This window comes from Bubalus kerabau, chromosome 3 (genome assembly GCF_029407905.1).
Source record: "Bubalus kerabau isolate K-KA32 ecotype Philippines breed swamp buffalo chromosome 3, PCC_UOA_SB_1v2, whole genome shotgun sequence".
In the NCBI taxonomy this organism is placed as follows: domain Eukaryota; kingdom Metazoa; phylum Chordata; class Mammalia; order Artiodactyla; family Bovidae; genus Bubalus; species Bubalus kerabau.
In genome coordinates, this window is record NC_073626.1 from 27,884,949 (window position 1) to 27,907,882 (window position 22,934).

The 22,934-nt window shown below is 40.7% G+C and overlaps 1 protein-coding gene across 1 annotated transcript in view; it reads left to right on the plus strand.

The window, feature by feature from the left end:
• Positions 1-22,934, plus strand: part of PKHD1 (PKHD1 ciliary IPT domain containing fibrocystin/polyductin) — a 440,275-nt gene that overhangs the window by 69,154 nt on the left and 348,187 nt on the right. Inside the window, exons 33-34 of the mRNA XM_055574400.1 lie at positions 4,939-5,158; positions 12,430-12,580. Coding sequence (XP_055430375.1) covers positions 4,939-5,158; positions 12,430-12,580 — 371 coding nt within the window. The remainder of the gene's footprint in view (positions 1-4,938; positions 5,159-12,429; positions 12,581-22,934) is intronic.

Consider the following 22,934-nt stretch of genomic DNA (forward strand, 5'->3'; position numbering starts at 1 on the left):
ACTTAAGATTCTGCAGTAGGAAATTGAGGATATGGTAGAAAATTTAAGTTAATATATCTGTTTCTCTGCTCTCACTCCTATGCATAGAACTGTCCTGGCTTAGGGGACGTGCAAAATCAATGTTTGATGAAAGAATAAATAAAGGAATTGGGAAATGGTGGAAATAGAAAGTGTTAGTTGCTCGGATGTGTTTCACTCATTGTGACCCCATGGCCTGTAGCCTGCTAGTCTCCTCTGTCTATGGGATTCACCAGACAAGAATACTGGACAGCCACTCCCTTCTCCAGGGGATCTTCCCAAACTAGGGATCAAACCTGGGTCTCCTACATTGCTGGAGCATTCCTTACCCGTCCAGTCACCAGGGAAACATAAAATCAACCATTTCTAGGTCCTAATATTTAATAAATGTGGCTACAGTTTTTTTTTTTCTGGGGGAAGGTGTGGCTTTCACATATACACTCTTTAAATCAGTCAACCCCTTGCTATTGTTTCAAGACAACCAGAAGTACAAACTTAAAAACCATGAAGTCAGGATTAGAGAAGTTGTGTTTTATTGGGGGTTTCATAACTCACAGGAGGATGATAAAATAAATTATTATATTTAATGAGATTTGGTTAAATTTATAAAAAGACTTTTCAAAATTTCTTGATATTTTAAGAGGAAAACATGAGTGAGAAGCTGTGACTCTTACTCTTACCACTAGGTGTCAGCAAACACTCATTGATTGTGCAGGGCAGCTCATTTATTCCAGAGAAATGGATAATTTGATTTTTCCTTTTTCATTAAAAAATAAGTCTTTTAAAAGATGTCTAAAGATGGAGAGGAACTTGTGAAATCTTACTCCACTGATTTCTTACTTAAGATCCAAGATGGAAGTTGGAGATTCTATGAATCTCTGAAATTGAATAAAATATTTTGTGACTATGATTATGTATTTTTCCCCCCAAGAAGTAGGTCTATAATGGACATCAAACTGTCAGAGGGATGTATCTCAGAAATTCTTAAAAACTACTAATAATTCCCCTTCCTTCAGAAAGGACTGTACAGAATCAAGTTAGTTAAGAATCTGTTATACTTTAAAAGATTTTTTTAGCGGGCACTTTCACAGCAGTAACTCCCTCAAGTGGTTCCACAGTTACTCCTTCCAGAGAAATCTGCCCTTTTACCTAATGCTCCCCACTCTATTTTTTTCACCTTAATCAGTTGGAAGCCCTTGGGAAAGCTGAATAATTTCAGTTCTTCTAACATAATGCTTCTCAACGATTTTATTATTGAGGATTATATTATTATGGAAGGATTATTGAAAAAAATTATTATTACTGGAGCAGCAACAGTAGCAGAACCTGGGAGTCTGTTAGAAATGCACAACCTTGGGAACTGCTGTATCAGGAAACATTTTGGCATTTCTCTTCTGAGACTCTGTAGAAATATGGAATCACTATGCTGTATCATTGAAACTAATATAGTATTGTAAATCAACTATACTTCAATAAATTTTTTTTTTTAAAGATGAAGCTTTTAAAAAAGTCCTTTTGCTGCTTTGGGGTCTTTCATCTTAACTTTGGGGCTTCTCCAGTGGCTCAGCAGTAAAGAATCTGCCTGTGATGTAGGAGATGGCAGGAGACATGTGTTTGATCCCTGGATCGGGAAGATCCCCTGGCAGAGGGCATGGCAACCCACTCCAGAATTCTTGACTGGAGAATCTCATGGTCAGAGGAGCCTGGCGGGTTATAGTCCATAGTGGTGCAAAGAGTTGGACACGACTGAAGAGACAGCACACACGCACACATCTTCACTTTTCCCTCAAATTATACTTCTGATGAAAGAAGAATTTTACTTTTTCATATGATAGGTTGTTATAGCACCTTGTCAGTTTAACACTCTGTTTAAAATCAGCAAGATATTTGATCTTTTGGGTTCCTGCATTTATATCTTGACTTATACGATATGATTTCTTCATGGAAACTGATTTTTTCTGTGAGGTGCGAAAACCTAAAGTGATTAAGGTTGCACAGCTATTTCGTGGCAGAACCTTGAGTAAAATTGAGTAAAATTCCTGGATTCTGATCCCCAGCTCTGGGCATTTATCATAATCCACCTTGTCAATTTGCATCCACCTAATCACCTGTAATGAGTTCATTATTTTATAGGTGTTAAGTCTGTTTTTATTTGCCCTAGGGCTTACTAACTGGAAAGTTCTCATGTTTCCTCTGTCCATGTGAGAGTCTTACTTTCCAGACGTTTTAACTGCTATAATTCGTTGGGAACACAGTCACAGAACCTACGACGTGTCAGGTGCTTCAGAATGTACCAGCAAAAATAGTAACTATTTTTGTGTGAATGAGTAACGGCAAACCCTCTTGTATATTTGCCTCATCCCTTGCTGCATGCAGTCATGTGACATGGGCAGGTGTCTTAGCTTCAAACTCATAGTCCTTGATAACACATGTTCTTTACCTGCGTGAATAGGCTAGCTCCTGAAGTAGAAGACTAGAGAAAATTTGGTTTTTTTTCTATTTGATTAAGGTTTTCAGGCAGAGGTGCTCCCAAACCATCTCACCTAGAGACGTGTTCGTGCTTAGTTGCTTTGTCATGTCTAGCTCTTTGCAATCCGGTGGGCTCTAGCCTGCCAGGCTCCTCTGTCCATAGGATTCTCCAGGCAAGAACACTGGAGTGGGTTGTCATTTCCTACTCCAAAGAAAGTAGGAAATGGCAGACTTGTTCATCCTCCTGTTAAAGGTTATTGCCAGTCTGCCTTGGTGATGCTTTTTACATTGTGTCTCGTGACCTGGGAAGAAATGGTCTCAGGGTCAGAGAGCTTCAAATCATTGCTTTTCTTCTTTATGAAATGTTAATCGAACTCTCTATATGAAAATCAAGAACTTCAGTTAATCAAGAGATCCCATAAAGATAATGAGAAGTCTAGCCACACACCTGGAGAAGGTGTTAATAAGCATGTAACTTCTTTAGGATTAGCACTCAGAATATAAAATGGCACAAATCAATAAGGAAAAGATAAGCATTCCAGTAGAACAAAGGGGCGAGTGACCTACACGGGAAGTTCATAGAAGAGAAAATAGGAGTTATTACTAAATATACAAAATGCTCTTCAACCTAAAAAATAATGATGAAGATGCAAATTGAGGTCACAATGAAATGCTTTTGTATACTCACTGGACTGACCAAAATTAAGTCTGATAATCTTAAGTGCTGGCAATTATGTGCATTACTGGGAACCCATAAAGATAGGAAAGTAAAATGGCACAAACAATTTTCTTAGAGACATATCCTCTAGAGAAAATGCATCACATATTTGTAGTGGCAAAAGCTGGGAGATTCCCCAAAGTCCATTGGTGACAGAGTAGGCAAATACACTGTAGTACTTTCACACAAAGCAGTGTTGAAGAGCAATGAAAACATTGGAACAGCAGTTATGTGTGATAATATGGCTAAATCTTGGAAACATAATGTGGAGTGAAGAAAGCAGGTCTAAGAATATTATGCCATGTATAACTTTCTAAAGTTCAAACGGAAGTAAAAGTCAGCCACCTTCTGTCTAGTGGTTGTTTCCGAGAATGAGGAGGAAGAGTGGTAGACTTGGCCAGGAGCGCGTCGATTGGCGAGCATCGTGCCGGTGTTAGACTTTATGTTGGCTGATCCTGTGGTACATTCACATGAGTTTTTTTTACTTGGATGATTTATATTTTACAAAAACATGATTTATATCCTTCTGTATGTATTATGTATATCTAATACATTTTAAAAATTAATGTATTTTATTAGAGGATAATTACAATATTGTGGTGTTTTTTTTCATACATGGACATGTGTTATTTATTTTTGGGGGTATAGTTGCTTTGGGCTTCCCTGGTAGCTCAGCTGGTTAAAAAATCTGTCTGTAACGCAGGAGACTCCACTTCAATTCCTGGGTCGGGAAGATTCCCTGGAGAAGAGAGAGGCTACCCACTCCAGTATTCACAGGCTTCCCTGGTGGCTCAGATGGTAAAGAATCCACCTGCAATGTGGGAGATCTGGGTTCGATTCTGGGTAGGGAAGATCCCCCAGAGGAGGGCAACCCACTCCAGTATTCTTGCCTGGGGAATCCACATGGATAGAGGAGCCTGGTGGGCTACAGTCCATGGGATTGCAGCAAGTCTGACACGACTGAGCAACTAAGCACAGCACAGCACATAGTTGCTTTACCACGTCGTGTGAGTGTCTGCTGTATAATAACATAAATCGGCTAGGCGTGTTAAGTCGCTTTAGTCATGTCTGACTTTTTGCAACTCTATGGACGTAGCCCACCAGGCTCCTCTATCCGTGGGATTTTCCAGGCAAGAATGCTTGAGTGGGTTGCCATTTCCTACTCCAGGGGATCTTCTTGACCCAGGGATCAAACCCGTGTCTCTTGTGTCTCCTGCATTGGCAGGTGGGTTCTTTACCGCTAGTGCCACCTGGGAATCAGCTATGTGTATATGTATATCCCTTCCCTCTTGAACCTTTGTCCCACTGCCCCTCCTTCTCATCCCATCTATCTAGATAATCACAGAGCATGGAACTGAGCTCCCTGTGTTATACAACAGGTTCCCACTAGCTGTCTATTTTATACATGGTAGTGTATATATGTCAATCCTAATCTCTCAGTTCAAACCACCCTCCCCTCCCTCACCCTTATGTCCACATGTCCATTATGTCCATTCTCTACATCTGTGTCTCTATTCCTGCCCTGCTAATAGGTTTACCTGTATCATTTTTCATGATTCCACATATGCATTAATACATGATGTTTGTTTTCCTGATTTTTAAGAAGAGTAAATGAGTAAGTTTATTTTCCTATTGGTCAAAGTACAGCACATGGGCTTGGTTGATGAAACAACGTGAGGCCTTCAGTTCTCTCTGTGGTTATCACCTAAACCAGCGGTGACTGTTTCCTGCAGTGTCCTTAGCTTCCCTGTGTGACCTGAGGCCTGAGGAGGAGGACTGCGAGACCGCCAGCTGCAGCTATGTGCACTGTGATTTGATCATCACTGTGGGGACAGAGAGCCTGCCGGAATCATGGCCTTACTTCTACATCTGTGAAGAAAGTTCCCGATGCCTCTTGGCACGAGATCATTGGACAGAGTCTGTCCTTCCATCGTTCTCGGGCCTCTTCATCAGGTAACTCAGTCCTCTCCCTCCCTGACTTTGCACGCAAATGCGTGGCCACTGGATTGATGGAATCATCAGGAACCCCATGTTGGGTGGACATCGCCCTGGGGACCAGTGCTGTGGTCGGAGGGACTGTTCCACTGTGGATTCCAGCCAGCCTGCATATCAAAGCGTCGCCTGTCTTTTCAAGTGTTCAAGAGAACATCTGAAAAATCTGCCCAGTAAACAGCCCGCTTTGTTCTTGCTTAGATTTTAATATTTATCTTCCGATCCGAAGCAACATCTGGTGAATGCCAATGGGGAAAAAGATTAGACATTATGAAAAACAGAAGGCTCTTTTCCCCTCTCCTTTTTCTTTTCTTTCCAAACAGATTCACAAGTATGAGAAAAAGTCGTAGAGAAATCCAGCAGATTGTACAATGTTTATTCAAAAGAAGTGGGGGTGCACAGGCAGGACTGTAGATTTTGGATTTAGAAGTTATAAGCTTATAAGGATTTTTTTTTTTTTTTGAACTTAAAAAACAAACACCACAACTTTCTGGGTAAAAATCACCTTTTCTAAACAAATTTTTAAAAAAGTGTGGCCATGTCGGTTGCTCTAGATGGACTTCATTTTCACAAGCAGCTCCTGTTTTATGAAGTGTGATGTTTTAGTGCTGAACGTGGCCCAGTGTCCTTCTTTATTTCTTATCAAGAGTGGTTACATCCAATTATTCAATGAAGGCCTATTTCCTCATTAAAAAATAAAACTAAGACCAACTACCCAGAGGAAAAACAAGAACCAGCCTTTTTCACAGCAGTTGGACTTTCTGATGTCCTGGGACAGTCCGTGTTTAGAGTGAATTTGCCACCAGGAGTTTGGATTTAGTGAGAGGAAGAAAGGGCCTCCTTGAGGTTGTTATCTGGACTAGCGGGGAAAAGCTTGCTTAGGGCTCATCGGAAATGGGGCTGCAGCTGGTGCTCAGGGGAGACTGGATCTCAGCATGCTGACGCTGGGGACCAAGTGTATGTCAGCTGGTCCTGGTTCCCCAGAATTCGACAACTTTATTTCGGTCCCTAAGCTATTCTTTGGAGTTCTTCTATGCTCTTCTCTCTAGGAGGTGGCTGAGGGCAGCTGAGCCCTGTCCTCATTCACTCAGTCGTGTCCGACTCTTTGATATCCCATGGACTGTAGTCCTTCAGCTCCTCTGTCCATGGGATTTCCAGGCAAGAGTACTGCAGTGGGTTGCCATTTTCTTCTCCAGGGGATCTTCCCGACCCAGGGGTCAAACCTGTGTCTCCTACACTGGCAGGCAGGTTCTTTACCACTGAGCCTCAGACCCTACTAAAAACTATGCCCTTATCTATGAATATCATTTGCAATATACTAATAACCTTATAATTCTTCATACTCTAATTCAGCAATTTCACTTTCAAGATTTTAAGAAAGCAGTTAGAAATACGTAATATTTATGAAAAACTATAGTCTTTGAAGTTTTAGGTATAAAAACAACAACAAAAAAGCTGAAATGAAGTAAATGTTTATACTAAGAAACCTTGAAAAATCATGATGGATAATATTTAAGCAGACAGAGAAATGCTTACAATATATTAAGGAGTGAAATGTGCAAGTTATAAAATATTGCATCAATGTAATCCTGAGAGTGTTTATAGCACCTGTGTCTGTAGGCATATATGACAAGTATTTGGGAAAAGACTAGAAGGAAGTATTCCAAAACACTGAGGGTGCCTATACCTATGGGGCTGGAGGACTGATCATATTTGCTTTCATCATTGAGTTTTTATGTAATTTTTTCAATGAATATGTACTAATTTCTTAATCAGAAAACACATTATAAATTATACAAGGGGAGTTAGGAAAATCATGTGCTAAATGGCTTACCTCGTTCCTCTTAAGATTCTGCTTGTGAACCCAGGGAACTATTTTCCAGGATCTTTACAAGGGATCCATTTCATTAAATGGTTTATTACTCAGCCAGCCACTACCACTATAAATTTGATGTCATTTGGCAAAGGCAGATATTCATATCTGTGGTAAAAATATGCCCGATTTGTCCATCTACCCATCCATCTATCCAGTATTTGTCAAATGTTTACTATGCTCTAGTTACTATATCAGAAGCTGGTGATTCAATGATGAATAGGATGCAAAGTGCCTACTTTTAAGGGTCAGGAGGGGGCTAGATAATAAACAAGGTGGTCATGTGTTGTGATAAGGGCTATAGAGTGATAGAAAACAGTAAAGGCTATTTTTTAAAAATTATTTTTACAATTGAAATATATTTGATTCACAATATTGTGTTACTTTCAGGTATACAGCAAAGTGATTCATATATATATATATAATGTATTCTTTTGAGATTCTTTTCTCTTTTGGATTATTTTAAGATATTGAGTAAAGTTCCCTGTGCTATACAGGAGGTCCTTGTTGGTCATCTATTTTGTATATAGTTGTGTTCATATGTTAATCCTAAACTCCTGATTTGTCTCTCTCTACCCCTCTTTTCCCTTTGATAATAGTAAGTTCATTTTCTATGTCTGTGGGCCTATTTCTGTTTTGTCAATAAGTTCGTTTGTATCATTTTATTTTTAGATTCCACATATAAGAAATATGATTATGATATTTGTCTTTTGGCTTACCTCATTTAGTATGATAATTTCTAGGTCCATCTAAGTTGTTGCAAATGGCATTATTTCATTATTTTTTATGGCTAAGTAATATTCCATTGTATGTCTGTACCGCATCTTCTTTATCCACTCATTTGTTGATGGATGCTGAATTTGCTTCCATGTCTTGGCTATTGTAAATAGTGCTTCAGTGAACATTGGGGAACATGTATCTTTTAGAATTATAGTTTTTTCCAGATATATGCTCAGGGTTGGGATCCCTGGCTTGGCTCAGAGGAGACTTTTCAGAAGAGGTGTCATTTAAGCTGAGCTAAAGACAAGTGTCATTATGGAGAGTCAGACAGTGGGTGTAGCAAGTACAAATGACTCATCAAGTTTCATGAACTGTTAGAGGTCAGAAGGGCAGCAATAGGGTAGGAAGAAAGTAAAACTAAAGATGGCTAAAGATGAGCTCGGGGAGGCAGGAAGACCTTGAAGGCCATAGTAAGGAGTTTGGATTATATTCTAAGAACAGACTAAGTATCTTTCTAAAATCACACTGTCAAGCCTTGGTGGTATCAGGGCTGGAACCCAAGGCTTCTGAATAACGGTGTACTTAGCATGATGCTATGTTGTCAGCATCAGCAGCAAGAGGCTTGGTTGGGCTGTGCAGGTCCAGGAGATGAGACAGAAGAAGCAATTTCAGGCTAAGTGAGGGAGACAGAATGACAGCCTGTGTTTTTATTGCCTCCCCTAGAGAGCGAGTACAAGGAGATTACCTGCTTATCTTTGGGTCTGATCAGACCAACTGAAAGAGAAATAGGTCAGGATTCAGGAAACTTAGGCTCTAGAACTCTCTACCACCATGTGGACCAAATATTCTTTCCACATTCTGTCAAAATAAATATTTGTGTTCATGTGTATATGCATGCCCACTATATAATCTATCTGTGTATTTCTCTACATATGCATATGTCTATATTTAAATCTAGCCAGTTGCATTCCTTAATTCATAGGATGATTGTGGAAGAAAACATGGCATAGTAATTATTAAGAAACTTTGAAATTTTGCTAATGTTAGTCTATTGTTGATATCCTGGTGTCTCTGCTCATCTTGGTGATGGTTTTTTAATGAAAAGTATTCTAGTCAGATAATCCGAAAGGAAAAGAGAAATGAAATAATGAGCTAAAAGTTGTGAAAAAGGCTAAGGAGCAGAAAGGGGATTTAACTCTTCTAGAGCAAGAAGAACATGATATTTTTCACTTTATTCTTTTATTGGGAAGCACATGCAGGCACACTGAGTGGGAAGCAGCCTGGAGACTCAGGATGATGGGAGGCAGAGTCAGGGGTGCTATGGTGGGCAGGCCTATGCCCGACTTCACAGAGGTGTGGAGGAGGTGGGCCCTTCCACACCACGATCACTGGTCTTTCCCAGGAAGATCAGTGCCCCCAATATGACATCTGCTTCTTCTGACATGTGTCTGAGACTGTGGGGAGCAAGCTGTTTCCTCCTGGAATGGCCTGGAAAGCCACAGCGATCCTTGCTACAACATCGACAGATACCAGCAGGACCTTCTGCTGGGGGACCAGCTATTGGAGGACTTGCTGAAGGAACAGGCTTTGTTTAGTTGGTCTAGGACTCTGTCAGCTGGAGTGACCTTCTGACGGCAGGTGATACATATCATGCTTCTGGAGTCAGTAATGAAATGGAACAATCCACTGTGAACTGGAGGGCATTGCTACAGGCAGGTGGAAAGAGGGCAGGGCAACTTACCCCATTTTACTCTGACATTTGCTTTTGAAGAAACTAGAAAGGGTAGACGAAGTCTCATTAGGAGGTGGAAGCGCATAACCAACAGAGGTTGTAAAGGAAGTTGGTTGCTTCTCCCTTGGTATCTGAGATCATCCTATACTGAGTGCAAAAACCCTGCTCATATGAGTGAAGATCCACAGGGGGAAATGAATGTGAGAGCGGGGCACAGAACAGGCAGAGGTGACAGCAAATATTCTTTCTCTTGCCTAAAAAGCAAAACAAGGGGAATTCTGGAAATGTAGAAAGCTAGGCTTGTATTATCCCTGACAAAATTCCAGAAGGAATTATTAATCAGATGGTTTGTGAGTCTTCAGAAATAGAAGTAACAATCTGGGAACCGATTCACAAGGAACAGGATGGGGTGGGAAACCAAGTTCGTTTCCTTTCTGGTGACGTTAGAAGAGATTTACGATGGCAGTGGCGAAACTACTATTCTATTAAACTATTCTACCCACTCCTCTACTCCCACCTCCAGTAGCAAAAGAAAGGGTCTCGCTGCAAAGCCCGAAGTGCCCTGGCACAAACATAGAGTTGCTTTGAAGTCAGGTGTTTCACTTGGAAGGTGAATTTTGCATTCTATTTCCTCATATTTCCATAGGTATCTAAACATTACATCATATTTTAATTTAGACGTTAAATTGGTTTTCTTTTCTTTACTGAATCTTTGAGTGCAGCCAACACTCCAGAGCAAATGGTGTGGCTTTGTCTACCCACTGGATGATGGCTCAGCTAAATGGATGTATATCTACGTTACAGGCTCAGATTCCAAATGTATCCGAGCATTGGGTCCACATCAGTGAGATGACCTAGAACAACAATGAATGTAAATTCCCACATTGACATTTCAACAATAATACCACCAACGTCCCTACCACTCAAAACTAACAACGGCTGACTTTATCAGCCACTTCCAAGTGCCAGATTCTATACAGATCCGTTTGTTGGCTTCATTTTGCTCCATCCCCCAATACCTTATTTTATTTAAATATATTCAACTTAATTGGAGGGTAATTGCTTTACAATATTGTGTTGGTTTCTGCCCCAATACCTCTTGAAAATACGTTCTTTATGATTAGTAATTTCATTTTATAAACATGCTTTATAAACCAAAGCTTAGAGAGTCATGTTTTCACAATGTCAGATGGATGGTAGATATCTGTTTAGGGATTTGAATCTAGTTGGTCAGCTTCCAAGCCTCAACTCTGCATGCTAATACTCCTCAGAAAATTGTCGTGGCTCTGAGACTTCAAGTTCACTGTCATCTTAATTTAAGCTTGAAAGTGAAAGTTAGTCACTTAGTTGTGTCTGACTGCGACCCCCTGGACTGTAGCCCGCCAGACTTCTCTGTCCATGGAATTCTCCAGGCAAGAGTACTGGAGTGGGTTGCCATTTCCTTCTCCAATTTAAGCTTGGGGGGCTACAAAACGAATACAGTATTAAGTGCCATGGTGAGGAAGGCCTAGGTAACAGGAGACCACAGCCTCAAAGGTCAGCCAAACTGGGCTGCACGATGTTAAAATATTGACACTGTACGGTAGGCCCGGAAGATAGTGGGTATGGGAGTCATGTCTTGGATGGATATGGAGCTGAGAATATTCTAGCCTGAAGACGAGGAGATTAAGTAGGTGTAATAGTTATCCTGCTCATTACTTCTAACAAAGTGTGGGAGAAACCATTTTTGACATTGATTTGAAAAAAATATGGTTCGACATGATAGTTTCTCAGTGACCTTTTGCCCTTTTCATCACCAATCCTGGTCTTCCCATGGGATCGGCCATCTTGGCCGTGATGGTCCATCTCAAAACTTAGGAGTACTGCTCTAGGAGTTGGGACCCCTGGAGCCTCATCTTGGAGCTGACATACTTTTCATGTTTGACTTTATGCAAATCCGCAGGTCTCTTTGGATTACTTTTCTTATGCCTCTACCTACTTTACTGGCTGAAATGAGATCATACATATGAAATTGTTAAAAAGTATAAAACATCATGCATTATTATAACTAATCATCTAGGAGCTAGTTGCAACAATGCCTAAAGCCAGGATTATTCTCGAGCAAATATCACACCTGTTGGGGGCCATACCCTGCAAACTCCATGGTCTCGTTTCCTCTGGACCACATATTTTTAGACTTTCTGTACGGCTACACTGCTGTTTTTCATTTTGAATCCACTCTGGCTTCGCTCCTTAAAGCAAGAGGACTTTTAAAGCAAGTGGCTGGTAGTATAACTGGCACATATATCGAATCTCCTTAGTCTGGGCTGTTAAGTAAGTTTAATTAATTTACTAAGTTAATGTTCCACTGCTAGCAACAGAGACTCATTGCCATCAGCTGGGGAGAGGGAATTGAAAGCCTAAATGAGCTCATTTTTTCACAGTTGGAATTAGGGACCAGTTAGCCAGTTGTGTGGGTTTTCCAATTTCTCCATCTGCCCTGGGGGCATTTAGCAATTCACTCCCCAAACAGAGTGTAAGAACAGGAAGAGAGAAGGGGTAAAGAAAAAAAGAAATTTTTTTCCCCAACATTTGCTTCCATTTTTGGAACTGGAAGTATTATCTGTGTGTTGCTTATTCGGTTGGGCTTGGAGAAGCTTTTGCTAAATGTTCCTGATAGATCTGGAAAAGAGAAAGGCCTCAGTGAAAGATATTTACCATGTGCATTTTCATTGCAGGGTGTGCAGATAAAGGGAAAACAAATAAACAATAAAAGAATGGAAACAAAATTACAGAAATTTGCAAAATTTGACAAATGGTGGCCTGTAGTTGCCACAAGCTAATGGCTTGCAATGATTAATAAGAGTAAAAATAATTGCATTTCATTAAGATTGATGACACCCCATTTAACCTCCCCTCTCGTTTCAGCCCTAAAGTGGAAAGAGATGAAGTTCTCATCTATAATAGCTCCTGTACCATTACCATGGAAACTGAGGCAAAGATGGAGTGTGAGACGCCTAATCAGCCAATTACCGCCAAGATTACTGAGATACGGAAAAGCCGGGGCCAGAACACTCAGGTATAATCAAATCTTTTTTACAGACTGATTCAAACAGCTCAAATTAAATTTGTAATATTGTGTACATTAAAAAAACAATTTAGCCCAAATGGCAGCGATATATAATATTAAATGCTCTCAAACTTTGAGGAGCTGGTCTAATGCACAGCATCTGAATTCATAGTTAGCTATGGTTAATCATATATTTTCTCAAAAATAAATGAGTGCTGCCTGGGCTCTTTTAAAGCAAATTCTGAGCAGATAATCTCAGCATTTTGTCCTGCTTTCCATGAGCACGTTTGAAAGAAGCTCTCTGTGGTTTATTTCTCCATGAAATAAATGGCCTACAATTTAACCAGGCGCTTCTGGAAGGTTTCCAAATCACTCAGCCATCTTCATTTGGTGGGATGACAGTGTCTGCTGGCCTGTCCCGTTCGTGTGTGTGCCGTACAGAACAAACAGAGTGGAAACTTCCACTTCTGAGAGGATGACATGGAAATGAGGACCGAAGAGGGAAAAGGTCTGCAGGGTCATCTGGCCCAACCTCCCTCCTTCATCTATCCGTTTTACATCATCTTAGCCACCCCTCCAAGGGGCTCTTGTAAGAAGGTGTTCTTAAAAGTCCCCAGTGAGAAATTCCACAGCCTCCCAGGGAATTTTTGAAAATTGAAATCAGAGGCGAAGCGCTCTTTGGAAATATATCAGATAATCTTTTACGACTCTCCGGGCTGCTCATGGTACACAGATAAAAAATAATATTTATTGAGCACCTACTCCCTTAGGTGTCTTTCTCTTTATGAAAGCGATCCTCAGATCTTCCTCTTTTGTCTCTTTTATTGAGACAAACCTTTACTGAGTGCCTATTAAGTGCCACACAGGGTCGTAGATCTTGTAAATGTTGCTCAGATGAAGGCTTTGCAATCCCAAACTGTACTTCCTGGGTTCGTGAGGCGTGGTTTTCTCTAACTTCTGGGCTGGTGCTGAAAATGCATGCTATGATAAGTAACATGATTTTTCTGTTCCCTGTCTGCCTTCTCATCTCCCCTTCACCCAGCCCCCCAGGATCTCCCTGTCCAACCTCCCTCTTCCCAGGCTTCTCATGCCCCTTTCCTGAACCTTCAGGTGGTTGTACGCGCTGTCACTTCCTCCTTCATTGTGTCTGCCCACCGCCCCCCCTCCTCCGCCGAATGCACCTCTTCCTTTCAATGCTTCAGTGCATCAACAGCTTTAATTCTTCATCTGCAGCACTATGGTCCCCTAATAACAGCCTCCTCTTCACGCTAGTGCCCCTTCTCAGTAGTTGGCTGGCAGTGATGTCTCAAAGGTTTCGGTAGTGAGCGAGCCTGCTGAATTAGTCTCGAAATGTAGAAAGAGAACTGTGGGCTGAAGACTAGCTCTGGGACACTGAGCAATCCTTAAGACTTTCTGGGCCTCTGTTTCTGCCTCCGGAAATAAGCTGGGTTGTTGGTCTGCTCATCTGAACAAACGTGGTGACAGAGAGGAAGAGGCAGGTAGCACAGGAGTGAGGAGTGGGCTTTGAGCCGGACTGCTGGGGCTGGAACACATCCGTTGCTCCCTGGGGGACTTCTGACAACTTAGCCCCTCTGTGCATCAGTTTTCTCATCTGTAAAGTGGGGATAATAATGGTACTTGCCTGATAGGGTCGATGTGAGGAGTCTAGTGTGCGAGCTGCTGTGAATTGCATCTCACACATAGTCAATGTCCCATGTTGGCTGTTCTTGGCTGTGCTGTTTGCTAGTTTCAGTGCAAGAAAATGAAATAGGATCATTTCTCTGCAGTGTTCACTGCTTTGACCAGATCATTTCACTTAGATTTCTTTGCATTTTCTATCATCTCAAAGACTAACTTTGAATTTTTTTTTGAGGATTAGATGTCTGTCATCTTTAAATATTTATCTTCCTCCCTCCCTCTTTGGTAACCATAAGTTTGTTTTCAGTGTCCATGAGTCTGTTTCTGTTTTATAAATAAGGTCATTGTATCATTTTAGATTCTACATGTAAGTGATATCATAAAATATTTGGCTTTCCTGTCTGACTAACTTCACTTGGTGTGATTATCTGTAGATCCATCCATGTTGCTGTGAATGGCATTATTTCATTTCTTTTTATGGTTAATATTCCATTATGTGTATGTGTGTGTGTATACACACCACATTTTCTCTATTTGTTCATCTGTTGATGGACATTCAGGTTGCTTCCATGTCTTGGCTATTATAAACAGTGCTGGTATGAACACTGGGCTGCATATATCTTTTTGAATTAGAGTTTTCATTTTTTCTGGATTTATCTGGAGTGGGATTGCTAGATCATGTGGCAATTCAATTTCTAGTTTTTTTTAAAGAACTTCCATACTGTTATCCATAGTGGCTACACCAATTTATCAATACATTCCCACTAACAGTGTAGGAGAGTTCTCTTTTCTATCTACCCTCTCCAGTGTTTATTATTTGTAGATTTTTTGATGGCCATTCTAACCAGCGTGAGGTGACACCTCATTGTACTTTTGATCTACATTTCTCTAATAATTGGTGATGTTGAGCGTCCTTCTCCTTTCCCTTTTCCCACTCCACTTGAATATTTTGCTGAAATGCTACTTCCTGAATGAAGTGTGTCCTTCCCACTCTATTTAAAGTTACAACCCAGTGCTGCTTACTCCATGTGTCATACTGGCAATTTTCCTTTGTCTGTTCCATTTTTTTTCCCCTAGACCTTGTCACCTGCTAACATATTATGTAAGGTAATATGTTATTATTACATAAAATAAACAAATTATTTATTGTTTAGTGTCTGACTTTTCTTGCTAGAATATGATCTCCAAGGAGGCAGAGTGTTGGTCTGCTTTGTTCACTGGTTTGTCCAAAGTATCTAGAACTAAGCCTGAATCAATTGTACAAATGGACAATACAATACAATATAATACAATATTTTATTTTAATATAAATTAAAATAAAAACAGTTAAAGGGAAACTTCTCACCTGTTCCTTCTCTAATTGCATCCCCTGAAGATTCCATCTGAAAGAAGGCACACACACACAGAGGTATAGATATACCCATTTGCACACAAAGGTGTTATTGTGTCATTAATATTATTCTTCAACTTGCATTTTTAAAAAACCTATTGAGAGTCTAGGATATCAGCTCCTGAAAAGAGGCACTTTGTTTTGTTGCTTCTGTTTCCCAAAGCTTTGAACGATGTCTAATACACAGCAAATCCTCTTCAAGTTTATTGAACAGACAAATGGATTTATGAATGAATGAATGCGTCATGGTCATCTTTCCATTTTAGCATAGGTACATTTTTCTCTTATTCAGAAAATATTGTATTGCTATGGTACATCAAAACAAGAGAAAAGATATCAGGAAAAAAAAAAAAACAACATCTAAAATGTTGCTGCAAAATGCAATAAGGTGCCATAAAACAACCAGCAGTTTTGAAGAATTCTTCAAGGATAAAGCGTGGGTTGCATTGGATGGGTAGAGAAATCATAGCAGAATAAACATGATGCAAAATCAGTTTAGAGAAAACTGATAAAAAGAGTCCACTATACTTTTCAGTGGAGTTCCCAGAGAAATTCCAAACTTGAGAGTCCGGCAGGGCAGGTATCAGAGTGACTAATGAAAGAATTGCTTGGGAGAACTGCTAGGGCCTTTCCCTCACTTTTCCCTCTCTCTCTTTTTCTCTGTTTCCGTGGTGGCTCTGTGGCTCTCAAGATGAAGTCTTAAGAGTGATTCACAAAGCAAAAAGGGATTATTTTCTTGGGGACAGGAGATAGGAGTGGTCCTTTGTGGGTTATCAGTTTCTTTTTTAAACTTGGCCCAACCCAAGGCGACTCTGAGATTCCAGGATGGACTCAGGGAGAGAAGGAAGAAAAGGGTGGGGAAAGCCACGTTCTTCTCATTTCTGCCTCCGAGGAATCCCTTTACTTTCCCTCCACTCATCCAGATGTTTCACCCAGCAATTTCCGTTGTGCTAACTTGAAGAGGTTTCTGTGAACATCTGATCTGCCACATCAGTGGAAAAAGAAGTCAGAAACAGTGCTGTTAAAGTTATCTGGCAGGTGATTTTAAACCTAGAATCCTATACCCTGTACAACACTATTTGGAATAGAAACAAAATAAAGACATATATGCTATACAAAATTTAGAAAGTTTATCACCCTTGTGCACTCTCTGAAAAATGACATGCTCTGGCAAGCCATAAAACGAATCCAAGAAGATGGAATGAGGAACAAGAAACTAGTGAACAAAGAACCTTAAAATAGCAAAACCAGAGAAAAACGGTTAGAAATATGACTGTGAAGCTTAATATAGTTAAGAATGGACTCTTAACCAAACAGAGGAAGGGAACTCCTGTGTCAAGGAGATAAAATAAAAGGAGGGCAAAAAACAGAGGCATAAGCACCCTTCTAGATAAAGTGGGGGAGATTTTTGTAACACAAGCACAACATGTCAAGATGGAAAGTATATGGGAAATGTGGATGAATTCATGGGGAATAGGAATATAAAATTAACTTCCTGCAAAGGGACATTTAGATAAAAAACAGGAGAGTTTGCCCCACTGGACCCTAGAAGAGCTTTGGATTTAGATAAATTTAGGTACCAGGAAGGAGCTTCCCTAGTAACTCAAGGGAAGCTAGGTTCCCTAGCTTGTAAAGACTCCGCCTGCAATGCAGGAAACCCCAGTTCATTTCTTGGGTCAGGAAGACCCCTTGGAGAAGGGATTGGCTACCCACTCCAGTATTCTTGGGCTTCCCTGGTAGCTCAGATGATAAAGAATCTGCCTGCCACGTGGGAGACTTGGGTTTGATCCCTGGGTTAGGAAGATTCCCTGGAGGAAGGCATGGCAACCCATTCCAGTATTCTTGCCTGGAGAATCCTATTGACAGAGGAGCCCAGCAGGCTATAGTTCATGGGATGGCAATGAGTCAGACACGACTGAGTGACTAAGCATGCTTGTGCACGTGTGCATGCACACACACACACACACACACACACACAGAGGTATCAGGAAATGGACAAGAGTCTGGAGGGGTTGTTTGAAATCTCTATAAAGAGTAGCTAGAGCCCAGGACATTACTGCTGGCAGACCCAATCAGACATCTACTTACCACTCCTTCCTCCAGGAAGCAGAGACATAATTGATGGACATACTGAATTAGTGAGGTATTAATTAGGTGCTTGATGGAACCTATTAGTTTCCAAATAGGAAAAGGAGTATATCAAGGCTGTATATTGTCACCCTGCTTATTTAACTTATATGTAGAGTACATCATGAGAAATGCTGGGCTGGATGAAGCACCAGCTGGAATCAAGATCACTGGGAGAAATATCAATAACCTCAGATATGCAGATGACACCACCCTTATGGCAGAAAGTGAAGAAGAACTAAAGAGCCTTTTGATGAAAGTGAAAGAAGAAAGTGAAAAAGTTGGCTTAAAGCTCAACATTCAGAAAACTAGGATCATGGCATCTGGTTCCATCACTTTATGACAAATAGATGGGGAAACAGTGGAAACAGTGGCTGACTTTATTTTTGGGGGGACTCCAAAATCACTGCAGATGGTGACTGTAGCCATGAAATTAAAAGAAGCTTACTCCTTGGAAGGAAAGTTATGACCAATCTAGGCAGCATATTGAAAAGCAGAGACTTTACTTTGCCAACAGAGATCTGTCTAGTCAAGACTATGATTTTTCCAGTAGTCATGTATGGATGTGAGAGTTGGATTATAAAGAAAGCTGAGCACTGAAGAATTGATGCTTTTGAACTGTGGTGTTAGAGAAGACTCTTGAGAGTCCCTTGGACTGCCAGGAGATCTAACCAGTCCATCCTAAAGGAGATCAGTCCTGAGTGTTCATTGGAAGGACTGATGTTGAAGCTGAAACTGCAATACTTTGGCCACCTGATGTGAAGAATTGACTCATTTGCAAAGACCCTGATGCTGGGAAAGATTGAAAGCAGGAGGAGAAGGGGATGACAGAGGATGAGATGGTTGGATGGCATTACCGACTCAATGGACATGAGTTTGAGTAAACTCCGGGAGTTGGTGATGGACAGTGAGGCCTTGTGTGCTGTGGTCCATGGGGTCGCAAAGAGTTGGACACAACTGAGTGACTGAACTGAACTGAACTGTCCAGCACAGGGGAGGAGGGGATGGAGAATACAAGATTTCCAAGTTGGAAGATTGTTTACTCTTAAAGAGAGGTCAATCTCCCCCAACCCCCTACAAAATTCTTTTTTGTTTTTTTTTTGCCCCCAGCTCCAGTATCCTGGTAATTCAAATTCTATTCTTTCCAGAAAGAAGACTGGAAGATACTTTTTTTGGAGCTAAAGACCCATGGATTTGGACATTTGGAAGCCTCATGACATCCCACTTACACAAATTGTCCACTTCAATTTTTAGTGCATTGCTCTTAAATGTGAACAGACAGACTTCTGGTTTTGGCCACAGGAGAGTGATGTTTTAGACTTACCCACCTGCTGGGTTTCCCTGGTGGCTCAGTCGGTAAAGAATCTGCCTGCAATATGGGAGACCTGGGTTCAGTCCCTGGGTTGGGAAGATCCTCTGGGGAAGGGAATAGCTCCCACTGCAGTATTCTGGCCTGGAGAACTCCATGGACTGTATAGTCCATGAAGTCGCAAAGAGTTGGACACGAGTGAGAGACTTTCACTTCCACTTCACTTTCATCTGCTGTACATGACTGTAAAACTAGTTAGAATATATTCAGGCTTTGGATAATAGACACAAGGCTGTGATCCTTGAGAGAGGGGAAACACACAAGGAGAGCAAGCAGCTTTCTGTCTGGGGACACTATTCTAGACACAGCATAGGGAGAGAAACCTCAAGCAGAGAGACAGCATCCCTGGGGGGTCATCGGAAGCTGGAGCTCAGGGCTGCTTTTGTAGGTAGGAAGCATGGAAATGGAAGTGGAGGTGAGAGGGAGAGAAAAATATTTAATGAGGTAATGGCCAAATTTTCCCCAAATTTGATAAAATACAGTCTCACAGATCCCAAAAACTTGAAAGTCACTCAATTGTGTCCGACTCTTTGTGACCCCATGGACTATACAGTCCATGGAATTCTCCAGGCCAGAATACTGAAGTGGGTAGCCTTTCCCTTCTGCAGGGGATCTTCCCAACCCAGGGATGTAACCCTGGTCTCCCACATTGCAGGTGGATTCTTTACCAGCTGAGCCACAAAGGAAGCCCAAGAATACTGGAGTGAGTAACCTATCCCTTTTCCAGCAGATATTCCTGACCCAGGAATTGAACCAGGGTCTCCTACATTGCAGGCATATTCTTTACCAACCGAGCTATGAGGGAAGCCAAAAAGCTTAATGAATCCGAATCAGAAGAAACATTAAGAGATCCGTTACTGGATTTTTCAATAATGTTAAGATATTAATGTTATAATGTTAAGATGTCAGTTCTAAGTTAATATTCAGAATCAATGCAACTCCAATAAAACAACCCAACTTTTTATTTTGGTAGCAGTTTCCAAGCTCATTAAAAATTTCTATGGAAATGTGATGAATAACCAAATATACCTTTGAAAAAAACCAAACTTTGATGACTTACCCTGCCTGATTTCAAGTCTACTGTAAAGCTATGGTAATCAATCAGAGTTCTAGGCAAGATCTCATTTGAAAGCAGTGCTCTATTGCCAGAAGTATGTTTGAAAACTCTTATTGCAGTGTTGTGGAAAGCAGGGAAGGGGAGAGACTAAATGAAAGGGTGATGAGGTGCTTCAAAAGATAATATAGTAGAAGGTCCTTAGTGATGCTTTTGAACTGTGGTGTTGGAGAAGACTCTTGAGAGTCCCTTGGACTGCAAGGAGATCCAACCAGTCCATTCTGAAGGAGATCAGCCCTGGGATTTCTTTGGAAGGAATGATGCTAAAGCTGAAACTCCAGTACTTTGGCCACCTCATGCGAAGAGTTGACTCATTGAAAAAGACTCTGATGCTGGGAGGGATTGGGGGCAGGAGGAGAAGGGGACGACAGAGGATGAGATGGCTGGATGGCATCACTGACTCGAAGGACATGAGTCTGAGTGAACTCTGGGAGTTGGTGATGGACAGGGAGGCCTGGCGTGCTGCGACTCATGGGGTCGCAAAGAGTCGGACATGACTGAGTGACTGATCTGATCTGAGTGATGCTTGAGGCTGCAGGGTAGTATCGATGGGGAGGAAAACCAGATTTTGTGGGGATAAAGAGTAAGTGAGTGGTGAGTAAACATAGCAGCTGGTGCAGATCACAAGTAGGAAGAGAAAGGACAGATGAAGACTGAGGGTGGGCAGCCAGTGCCTTTCTCATGCCCATACTCACTACCTCGATATCAATGGCACTAGGGATGGTTTCTTTTCTTTCTTTCTTTTTTTGTTTTTGGTATTTTAATGTACTTTATGTATAAGGTCATTTAAAAAAATTAGTTTTCATTGGAGCATAGTTGCTTTACAATGTAGTGTTATTTTCTACTGTACAGCCATATGTATACGTGTATACCCCCCCTTTGGGCTTCCCTGGGAACATACTGTGATGACCTGAAAGAATGGTTTCTTATGTTCAAGGCACTTTGATTCAAGCGGGGATCTTTAGGGATATTACGTGATTTGACTAGACAGAATCTCTGCAGGTGTCTCACCCTATTCATTCTTGTGTGTGTGTGTGTGTGTGTGTGTGTGCACTCAGTCGCTTGGTTGTGTTCATTCTTCTAGTGACTACAAAATAAATTTCACGTGCTCCTGATGTTAGCTGGTTGAATCACTGCCATTTAGTTTAGAAATATTTATATTTTAAAATGCTCTTCAATGCCTGGATTGCTGTTAAAAAAAGTAAGGCCCCTCTGCTTAATTTAATCTCTACTTTCGGCTTAAGGACATTCTCCTAGAAAATTGATGCAAAACAGTGATGTGACAGATTTTACATTTATAAAAATAATGTGTGTACCTAATTAGAGGCTAATTTGAAAAACTGCTTTCTATTCCCTCATGATTTTGTTTCTTCTGTTACTGAAACCCCATAGCACTTTCCCACTTTTGTCTCCTTTCTTTTTCCCCTCCTTTTGGTCTTATTTCCTTTCCTTTTCTTTTTTTCCCCCTCTTTTCTCTCTTCTCTTCTATTACTTTCCCTTCTCTTCTCTTCTATCCCCTAACTCCCCCTCACTTTTTTCTCCCTCTCCTCTTTTATTTTTTCTCCCCCTTCTTCCTTTCTTCCCTTTAAATCATCTTTTTTATTCAGTGTTTATCCTCAGGCTGTGTGCCTTTTCAGGAGATGCTTTTGGAAGTAGGGTTGAGCTGGTTGTTAAGCTTAAGGGCCTAATAATTAAGTGGTAGTCACCTCCCAAGATGAATGGCTGTTTAACTGATCTTCCAGAGTTGTTCCTTTTTTCTCCCTGCATACAAAACAATTTGTTTTATTAGAGTCACATAAAATTTTTTATAATCCCATCACTCAGAAAGACACACACATGAACACTGTTGCCAGGCAAATTTTTAAATGAGAATATTTTTAAATATAAAATATTTTTATAATCCACATTTCATCTTAGTTGTAAAATTTTGATATTATTACATAATTTTACAGTTTTTCAGGGGTTGTATAGTATTCCATCATTTGGATGTTCTATATTTTTTTGAGAATATTTCTTCTTTTTTAAAAATTAATGTATTTATTATAATTGAAGGCTAATTACTTTACAATATTGCAGTGGTTTTTGCCACACATTGACATGAATCAGCCACAGGTGTACATGTATCCCCCTGTTCCGAACCCTCCAGCCACCTCCCTCCCCATTCCATCCCTCTGGGTTGTCCCAATGCACCGGCTTTGAATGCCCTGTTTCATGCATTGAACTTGGACTGGTCATCTATTTCACATATGGTAATATACATGTTTCAATGCTATTCTCTAAACTCATTCCACCATCGCCTTCTCCCAGAGAGTCTAAAAGTCTGTTCTTTGTATCTGTGTCTCTTTTGCTGTCTCACATATAGGGTCATCATTACCATGTTTCCAAATTCCATATATATGCTTTAATATACTGTATTGGTGTTTTTCTTTCTGACTTACTTCACTATATATACTTCACTCCAGTTTCATCCACCTTAGAACTGACTCAAATGCGTTCTTTTTAATAGCTGAGTATTATTCCATTGGGTATATGTTTCACAACTTTCTTAGCCATTCATCTGCCGATGGACATCTAGGTTGCTGCCATATCCTAGCTTTTGTGAACAGTGCTGCGATTAACATTGGGGTACACGTGTCTCTTTCAATTCTGGTTTCCTCGGTGTGTATGCCCAGCAGTAGGATTGCTCGGTCATAAGGCAGTTCTATTTCCAGTTTTTTAAGGAATC